This window comes from Cariama cristata, unplaced genomic scaffold (assembly GCF_000690535.1).
Source record: "Cariama cristata isolate BGI_N322 unplaced genomic scaffold, ASM69053v1 scaffold18453, whole genome shotgun sequence".
NCBI lineage: Eukaryota > Metazoa > Chordata > Aves > Cariamiformes > Cariamidae > Cariama > Cariama cristata.
Genome location: NW_009609150.1, coordinates 1 through 9669, shown reverse-complemented (window position 1 = coordinate 9669; position 9669 = coordinate 1). Strand labels below are relative to the sequence as shown.

The window sequence follows — 9669 nt, the reverse complement described above, 5'->3', positions numbered from 1 at the left end:
GTACACGGGCATTAGAGCTGCATCCTGCATGGATAAAAAGGGAGGGAGAAGGAGGGATAAACCTAACGTGAGCAAATATGACATTTTCTTCAAAATTCTGCTAAAAGTTTCCAAAGGGAGGTGGGAATTCTTGCATACTGTATTCTCTGCAGTACTCACAGGGTCTCTGAGTACCTTGTGACAACACAGAAATTGTCCCATCACAGAAATTATATTTTGCCTCTAGGCCTTTTATATGACCATGATGGAGGGGGTAACAAATATGTATGTAAATGAAGATCAAGACAAACACCACAAACCAGACATCCAAACACAGCCAAAGCCCATGAGGACAAAAAAGCCCAGAAGACAGCCACCTGTGCTGGAATCTATTTATGAAAACCATCCACCCTATCATTGAAAGAAAAGCACCAAATAGTGGCTGGGGCCAGAAATAACAGCATGATCCTTTTCCTGGACACGAGGGGTCACATGGTTGCGGTTTATGAACAAGATAGTCTTCTCTGTGCATACATTAAATTCTGTGGAGAACAGGACAGAGAGACTTTGAATGGGGAAAGAACTTGTTTGCAATGATGCTTCTGAGATGCGGAAGCAAAATCAGATTCCCCTGGAGTACCCAAACTCCCTGGGAGAGATGGTTTCGCTGTCCTAAAATAATTCATTTTAATAAAGAACACCTAAATCCTTGCAGTGATACTGATTGTACAAAAGAACAGCCAGAGAGTTGGTTGGAGTCCCTCAGGTGCTTGAGGTCCTCACAACAGCCTGCAAAGACAGGGATGCATTCTTCATTTGGCAGAAGGAGTCCAGACAACAAGTGAGATCAAGTGATATGCCCAAGAAAAATGGTAGGAGAATGCAACTCCAGCTGCAGAACTTAGCCTCTGTGATGGCAACTTCCCTTAGTTCTCAGCTGTTCCTTACCTGCAATGGCCTCTCACTCAAGCTATTCTTTCATCTGTACCTTGGCATTTCAGCTGGGAGGTGGGGTGGGAGTGTGATTCAGGCAGGAGACACCATCCAGAGAAATTATCTCCTCAGCAGCCCCACCTTAATTCGTGTGGGTTGCTGAGTGGACACAGTGACAGGTGTGGATGTGCTGGCAAATGCCTTGGGGAGAGCAGAAGGCCTGGGAGAGATGGTGGGAGGAGGACAGAGAGGAGCCATAGGGAAGGTGCTCCCAACTTGTGGAAAGGCTGAGTCATAGAGTGCCTGAGAAAAGACAGGAGCCCCCAGGAGCAGCCAGAGGTCCCATCAAGGGGGTGAAGGCAGTTGGAGCTTCAGCCTCTGAACTGGGGGGGTGGGGGGAATGCTCTCCTCCAAGAGGGATGCCGCAGCTATCCTTCATCAGGCTATGGGCAGCAGGACTGGCAGCCCCAAGAAGGGCAGACGGAGCTGCTGATAGCCCCCAGGCTACAGCACACCGTGAGCCTTCCCACTGGTGCTGTGCTGCAACTGGCCTGGGGCTACTCGGAGGCAGCAACAGTGGGTCCAGTGGATGAAGCAGGCAGGACCTTTATCCCGGGAGGGTCAGCCCTTCCCACAGGGCGCTGGCCGCAGGCGCTGCAGACCTACTCTGCAGTGGAGCAGCAGATGTGAGCGCTGCCCCAACCCAAAGAAAATAACTGATCAAATCCTTGTAAATGTTTTTTTTTTCTTTATTGGGTCAGTAACATACACACGTGCAGTGCTATCCGTTTGCAAAGCATGCTGCTCTTGGTGGGACATGTGCTGCAGGAGAAGCAGGTCATGGGGAGTCATGGGGAGCCATGGGAGACATGTTTGTGAGAAAATCAGCTGTTTGGTGCAGCCACTGTGCTCAATGAGCCTGTGGACAAAGTGTCGGTGCAACAGGCTGCACTGTCACCCAGAGCCTCCCTGCAATGTGGTGGAGCAGTTCCGGGAGGCTTTGAAGGTGCCTACTCTGTGCATGTACCTGTGTTTGGGTTGCCTTCCTGGAGGCTTTGGAAAGGTGGGCCAATGCTCCTGCTGTTGGTTTTAGTAAGGGAGATGTGAAGGAGTAGCCAGGCTCAGCACACCCTGGAGAGTTTTTTTGTTCTTTTCAGCGGGGGAGAGCACAGAGCTGGTAGGCAGAAGGTACGTTGCCTGTCCCACTCAGCATCGGGGTTATGTTGAGTTCCTGGGGGTCGACAACAGGCTTCAAGGTAAAGTTCTGCAAGATGGTGGCCATGACTAAGAATATCTCCATGCGTGCCAGGCCTTCTCCAGGGCATATTCTCTTCCCTGGAAGGGAAAACAGCAAATAGTGCTCAACAGGTGTTTCTGAGTAGACCAGAGTTTGTACTAAGGAGATGTGTTGCACAGCTTTATTTACCAGATACAGCTGCAGCAGTGAGATGACTGTCAGGACTACTAAGGATATTTGCAAGAGTAGAATTTGTTGAAGAAAGGCCCTTTGCAGTTTGGTTGGGTGTGTGAATGAAAAACAGGTGCAGGGGAAGTCTTAAACATGGAGGGGGCATCACAGGAGGCAAGATGAGAGTGAGCAAGGTGGTGTAAAGCACCAGTGAGAAAGCAGAGGGTTGGGGCTATTGGTAGGTAAGTGGTTGCATGTAGCCTGAGAGGTACTTAAGAGGTGCTGGGGAAAAGTGGAGCTACCACAGAAAGATAGGTTGGTTAAGGATGACTTTGGTGGTTGTGTAGGAAGGTGATGGGTATTTTAGAAAGTGTCAATGGGTCCCATTCATGTCATTACATCCGCAGCTCCTAGTAGGAGGTTTGAGAAGGCACCAGGCCTGAACAAATGGGAGATACAGCTGGGGAAGGGAGCAGCAGGGAGGAGTTATCCAGAGAGCAGTGAGCCCCAAGGAAGCAGCAGTGGGACCATGCTTGTTACAGGGAGTGTGTATTATAGGGAAAGGCAGGGTGATCCCCAGAGGAGAAGGTCAATAGAGAGAAGAAGAGAGAGAAAGTCTGTGTTTTACCTGCTGAGAAGGGCATGAAGAACTCGCTCTTCCTAAAGGTGCCATTCTCCTTCAAGAAATGTCCAGGGTTGAACTCATTTGGGTTTGGAAACTCTTTACTGTCATGGAGGACGGAACTGAGGATGGGAAAGATTGTGGTACCCTGAGGTAACACAAGGAGAAGAGCAGAACATGAAGTGGAGGTGGGTTAGATCACATAATCCGCCTGCCTGCCAAGTTAAGACTGAACTTCCCAGCACAGCCCTACCAGTGCCTTTGGTTTCCCTTTGGGGAGGCAGCTTTAGGGAGACCCTGCTAGATGTCACAGCAGGGACAGTTGTTGGGTGCTCTTCCTGAATGCTCCCTCTTGCTTTCAGACCATTTATCCTCACCTTGCTCTGGTCATCTGGGGACACCTCACCTAAATCTTGCTCTTTCTCAGTGTTTCACCATAAGGAACTTGTAGATGCACTATGTTCCTTCTTCTCTGTGAACCCCGAAAAGCAAAACCACAGAAGGTTCTGGAAATGAAGATCTCTTCCCCCTTCCTGACAAATTTCTGCTGCCAGTATCCTTTTCCTTCTCTCTTCCTGACCAGCCATTGATGCAAGGGTGAGATAAATAATCCAGCAGTGATGACACAAGTGCCCTCTGCTGAAAGCAGCGCAGTTCTCCGGATCCTGTCTTTTGATTTTACACAGACAGCTGAAAACAAAACACCAACAGACTGTGTGCTGCTGTTCCCCTGCTGTACACAGTCACCCAGAAGAGCAATGAGCATTGCTGCAGCGAACCAGGCCAGGCCATGGGTTGCTCTAGCCTATCAGCCTGCCTCTGGCAGTGGCTGCCTCAAGAAGTGTGTAAGAACAGGGCAAACAAGTTTTGTTGTTCGCTTGAATGCAAACATAGCCTCCAGCACTTTCTGGCTCAGGGGCTTTCTGTGCTCCATCATCACCACTGACTGACTTTGCTTCCAAGCATGTGCACAGGCTCTCCTGGATGGCGGTGAGCAGTTCCATGGCTTTGCTGCTTTTGATGTGAGGAGTCACTGCTGGTTTTTTGTGAACCCACTGTGTTTCTTCTGATAGGTAAAGCATCAGAGCAAGTGAGCAAAGGTGTTGGGCAGAACTACTTTTCCAGTCTTGTCCCATGGAATGACAACAGTGGATTGCAAGTGAGCTACAGGAACCTGAGGATAAAACCTTCATGAAGGGCTGAGTGACAACAAGGTTGGGCCACAGCATTTCTAGCTTCTGGCTTATAACTGACAGCCTAAGAGTAAACATGCTGCCACCTTGTTGTTGAACTTGAGGGAGCTTGCCCACTAACCTTGGGAATGACATACTCTCTGAAGTAGGTGTCTTTGTTCACAGTGTGAGGGAGAGCCAGGGGGATGAGGGAGATGAAGCGCTGGATTTCATGGACCACCGCATCTGTGTAGGGCATCTGGGTCCGGTCAGCCACACAAGGTCTTCGTGATCGTCCTACTACCCGGTCGATCTCTTCTTGAACTTTCTCTGTCGTGAGAAGCACAAAGCATAAAATGGGTAAATAAGACCAAACCTACCTAAACAGGTTGCCCTAAGCTGTCCACAAATCACAGATCACAGATAGCAGGAGCATTGATGTTAGTTTTGGTGTTGACTAAAACACAGCTCCACTGTGGCCCATGCAAAGAATTTCCTCCTAGTGACTTGGCTAAATAGGAGTACTGGGAGATAAAGATGTGGACACAGTCAAGTCCCTGGCTGTGAGGGAAGTGCAGCTGATGATCATGCTAGTGAAGCTGAGGGATCTCTAACGGCCACCCTGGAGAGCGACAGTGCAAGGACTTTGCCTGTTTGGGTAAAATATGAGAGAGAGAGGAGAAAAGTTGGAAGAAGGATATGGTGTTAGACATGTGCCCAGCCCAGGGGAATAGCTGGAGAGGAAGAGGTCACAGACTGGTACCTTGTATCTTCGGGTATTTGAGAAGAAGCAGAAGCCCATATCTTATGGTGGTGCTAGTTGTCTCAGTTCCAGCAATGAACAAGTCGAAGGTGCTGGTTATCAGGTTCTTCATGTGGAAACCGGAACTGGGACACTCTTGCTCCTAGGGAAAGGCTGGGCTGTTTGGCTGAGCTGAGAAAAGCGGCTCTTTCTTGTGCCATTCCAGGCTTGCTTTTTCACTTAGAGCTGTTGCATTTCTCTGCTAAGGTGCAGCAGCCATCTGGGGCATTGCAATGATATCTTTGTGCAGTAAGCTCAACCCCAGAGCAACCTTCTTTCAAGCTGTGCACCGAACGGTACGTAGCTGCCTGTTTGCCCTTGCTGTGCCAACTGCTTTCCAGTGAAAGAACTTGTCCCTGTTTTTTGGTGAGAGCTGATGAAGGTCTTGCTGTCCAAGCAACTGGAGGTAGTGGCTGGTGAGTGTGCAGACTCAGAGCTATAACCTCTAGCATAGGCAATATCTGGGGTATTATTGGTGTCCTCACTGCACAGCCCAGCTGCCTGGGAAGGGGTCATCCCAATGTCTATGTTCCTTGGGAGAGGGAAGGGGCTCAGCCTAGGTGTGTTTGCAAATGAGCTGGGGCTGTACGCTGTCTCCTTACCTCCTGCATTTTGTTGAGGAAGCAGTCGATGAAATCCTGAGGCGAGCTGGGATCTAGGGAGGCTTGATGCATCTTCACCTCCTCTGACACAAAGGCTTTTAGAGCATCAAATTCTGCGAATATTCTGTTGTGTGGGCCGGGCAAGTAATACAGGATCTTTGAGAACATCTGGTAGAGCTGGAAAGAAAAAAACAGGAAGGTCCCTAGCATGACCATTGCCCCATGCTTTGATATTAGGAAAAAGCCTAGGAAGGCCACAACCCTCTCAGCTGAGCCAAGCAGAAGGGCTATGAAGCTGGGCAGTCTGACAGGGTGGTAGGGGCTTGCTTTGCAGTAGTTGGAACCTTAGTGCTGGAGAAGAAGGGTGTTCAGGACTAGGGGCAAGCTGCACTTTGCCAGCAAAGCCAACTCTGTTGTGAGGGTGCTTCTTGCTCTTGAATAAATTCCCTCCTGTGCAGCAGAGCAGTGATGGGGTCCTAGTTAGAAGACTGAAATGGGACTTCACTGGGAGGGAGGCCTCCTGCTCCCCTGGGAGAATTTTGCCACTGTGAAATGGCTACTGAATGTACCTGTCCCCAGTGGGAGTTCATCATCTCAAAGATGTTGTTCATGTTGTCCATCAGGGCCAGGAACTTCTTGTCTTTATAGTCATATCGTTTCCCAAAGACGATTGAGCATATGACATTGGAGACAGCACAGCTCAGCATGAAGGTTGGGTCAAAAGATGTTCCTGTGATTTCAGAAAAGTTACAGACCATAAAAAAGCCAAGCAAAACTATGGCTACTTATGGCTACTGTGGGTAACTTGAGCTCTGGTTGTTAGTGGAAATATCAGATCACAATCTCTGAGTGGCACAGAAGGGTCGTCCAAAAAGAACAGTATGTGATAAAGGAATTATTTACTGCTTTGTAATGAGGGGGTAGCTGGTGCATGGACCAAATACAGGGGAACTTCAATTCTATGCTAAAGACATGGGCTCCCTTAATGCAGTCCTTTTTTTGCAAACATAAGCTATATTAAAAATGGACCATACCCTTTGTTTTCTTGATCTCTTCCAGCAAGTAGTCGGTTTCCTCCTGGATCCTCTCTTCAATGCTCCTCTTTCCCATTCCAAAGTTACGCAGAGTGCTAAGAGCAAACCGCCGGACTTGTAACCATTCGTTGTTGTTGCTAAAAATAATCCCTGTAGAGGAAGAAGGAAGAGGGAAGACCTGGCTTAGGTGTGTTGGGTGTGAGATGAACAAAGGCTCACAATGACAGTGAATCCCATCCCTGGAAAAGCACTGACATGGTAGTGCCATAGAGTACTGTGGTTTGGAGGCAACCTCTGGAGGTTCTATAGTCTGACTGCCTGCTTTTGACCTTCTCCGCCACATACCCAACCTCCTTGTGAGCAATTCATCACCCATATCTGCACATAATTTCTCTTGCTGCAGCTGGTGGCTGTTGCCGCTTGCCCTTTCAGTGCCCATTGCTGAGATCAATCCGGCTCCATTTCTCTGCCACCCTCTTTGGGTGGTGGAAGCCAACAATTACAGCCCACTCTGTCTTCCCTTCTCCAGGTGGGACCCACCCACTCCCCACAGTCTTCCCTCATGCATGGTACATGCCAGCTCTAATCTGCTGAATGCACCTTCAGCCCCTCCCTTCTCCTTAGAAGGAGCTTGATCAGCAAACATACCTAATCCATTGTTAGCCCTGTCTCCTATTGGCATGTGTCCTCTGGCAGCAAACTCGTCCGCGCGTTGAACCAGAGCTTCTTTCACCACATCATGTCCGTGCAGCACCACCACTGGGTCGGAGCCCAGGTGCACTGTGAACACTGGGCCGTACTCTTCACTGAGCTGTCAAAATGCAAGAGAGAACACAGCCATGGAGAAGATAAGGAGGAGAAGTTGAAAAGTGGCCTTGCTGCTGCATCCCACTGCAGGCAGTGCAGTCTCACAGAGCAGCAACGTCAAGATGTGGTCCTCTCATGATAAATGTGGGTGTGGAGAGGGTTCTCAGCTATCAGGGCCTGAACAACAATGGCAACAGCAGTGAGGGAGAGTAGCTGAGATTCCCCATGACTTTTCTACTCCTCTGGGATTGCCACTCCTCAAGCTATAGCCACAGGTTGTCTCCATCCACAGGTCTCACACATTTCTTGCCCACAGAAGAAAGTAAAGAGAGAAGAAAGTGGCCTTACCTTCTCGAGGGTTTTGGCCAAGTTCTTTGGTTTCACCTGCAGCACATTACCTATGATGGGAAGGGGAGCCGGTCCTGGAGGCATCTTCCCCTTTCCAGACCTCCGTCTCCATGCTGCAAAGGAGAGCAGGCAAGCAATGCAAACCAGGAGGACAACAGTGACTGCTCCCAGGAGCTCCATTTGCTTCTCCAGTTCAGGAGGGAGTGACTGGCTGCCAGAGCCCATGTTTATATACTGAAGGGCTGTGTTAGCTCAATAGCCTGTTTTGGATCACGTGGCTGAGTTAGTCAATCATTTGTGTGACTGCCCTGTGTTATGAAACTAGGACTTGGTGTTAATTGGTCATTGAAGACATGCCGTATGCCAAACAAGTGCAGAGGTCAACAGAGGCTAAGAAATTTATGACATGCTTATAAAATTTGTTTTATTTCACGCAAAGTTCATTGTTCAAGAGATCACACTAGGGGCATACTCTTCTACTGAGGCGATCCCAGAAATTCACTGTCACAAGGGCACCTTCCAAGCACTTCAGTGCCATTTGGATTTTCTGTTCTTCAGTACTGACTGTACAAGCTCTCAGTGGGGTGAGCCATCCTTGCTTGTTCCTGAAGTCTTCCTGACATTATCAGTGGAGTTCATGCTGCATGTGATGTGCCAAAGAACATACTGACATGTTCTCATCAGTGCACAGCAATTGCCTCAGTCTCTCTTCCTAGGGGTGTCTGGCCTTGCAAGAGAGGAAAGTACAAAATATCAATCTAGCAAGGGCAGAAAGGTCTCCAGACATCACAATAGACAAGAAAGGACTTTTTGAGAGAGGTAAGATAAAGACATAAGAAAAGGAGACAACACCTTGGGACTCTGACCTCTTCAAGGTCTCCTAGAGGAGAGAAAGAGTGAGAGAAGCAGGCAGAGAAGAGAGAAATCATTAACTTGAGAGAGTCTCTGGGGAATGGCTTCCCAAGCTGAGACAGAGACACTTGTAAGAAGCTGGGTATAGGAAAGTGCAACCTGGCAACTAGTCCTTTCACTTGCCATGATCAAAGAAGCCCACCCAATCTACTGCTGGAAGCTGGCACGCATGAGTTTCTGTTCTGTTGATGTTTGACTCTGATATGAGGAACTGCTCCCCTGGAAGGGCCAGAGGTGTTCTGGGAGGCTGCACAGCATGTCTGGTGTGTTGCAAGGACTTCAAAAATAGCTGGAGGCTTCCTGCCAAAGTCCAAATGTTTCCCGGGTGCCCGTCCACCACAGCTGCCCGATGCCCAGGCAGGCAGTGGGACAGGCATATTAGGTTCATGAACGCTACTCAAACAAGCAGCCACACAGGCAGCCTGTTGAGATCCATTTGCTTCAGTCCCTGCTGTGCAGAGCAGCTGAAAAGGTCTTGTACTTTGTGGAACAGCCCTCCTGGTTGCTGTATGAAATAAGCCGTGTGCAGTGACGTTCTTCACCCGGATGGCCAGCTGAGATCACGGCATCCTGTACAGCTGTAGAGGTAAGATGGACTGTGGGCTAAGGTGAAAGAGCAGAGGAAATGCCTCCCTTGGGCTCAGCTACTACCCATGCCTGTTCATGAGAGCTGGCTGGACGGGCAAGCGTGCCTCCTGCTGCACAGTGCTGTGCAGACGTCCAGGAGCTGGAGGGCCTCTTGAGAGCAGAAGTGTGGGTGGCTGCCAATGGAAGTACATTATTACGGCTCAAGATTGGAAATCCTACTCATCCAACCCACACACCGTAGTGGGATGTGTGTGATAATCTAGTCCCAAAGAAATAAGCAGATTACAAAAGAACATGATGGCACAGGCTATCCCAGTGCTCCTGCTGCAAAAAGTAGGGCACGAAAAGGCATACATAAAAGTCATGGTTTAACCCCAGCTGGCAACTAAGTACCATGCAGCTGTTCACTCACTCCCCACCTCCCCCCACAGTGGGATGAAGAGGAGAATCAGAAAAAGGTAA

At 49.2% G+C, this 9669-nt stretch overlaps 1 protein-coding gene across 3 annotated transcripts; it reads right to left on the bottom strand.

Moving 5' to 3' along the window:
- Positions 1 to 1637: 1637 nt before the first annotated feature.
- On the bottom strand, positions 1638 to 7906 carry LOC104159509 (cytochrome P450 2C9-like). 3 transcript variants are annotated; one of them, XM_009697437.1, is made up of 9 exons: positions 7708 to 7906; positions 7201 to 7363; positions 6553 to 6702; positions 6088 to 6248; positions 5519 to 5695; positions 4878 to 5019; positions 4257 to 4444; positions 2949 to 3090; positions 1638 to 2247 (listed from the first exon to the last, which is right to left on the bottom strand). In XM_009697437.1, the coding sequence occupies exons 1-9, from the start codon at positions 7885 to 7887 to the stop codon at positions 2066 to 2068; spliced, it is 1485 nt and encodes a 494-aa protein (XP_009695739.1). In that variant the 5' UTR covers positions 7888 to 7906; the 3' UTR covers positions 1638 to 2065. The 3 variants fall into 3 exon arrangements, with proteins under 3 accessions (XP_009695739.1, XP_009695740.1, XP_009695741.1); XM_009697438.1 differs by having other exon boundaries at positions 2066 to 2247; positions 5519 to 5686; positions 6079 to 6248; positions 7708 to 7887; XM_009697439.1 differs by lacking the exon at positions 5519 to 5695 and having other exon boundaries at positions 2066 to 2247; positions 7708 to 7887.
- Between the last annotated feature and the right edge of the window lie 1763 nt (positions 7907 to 9669).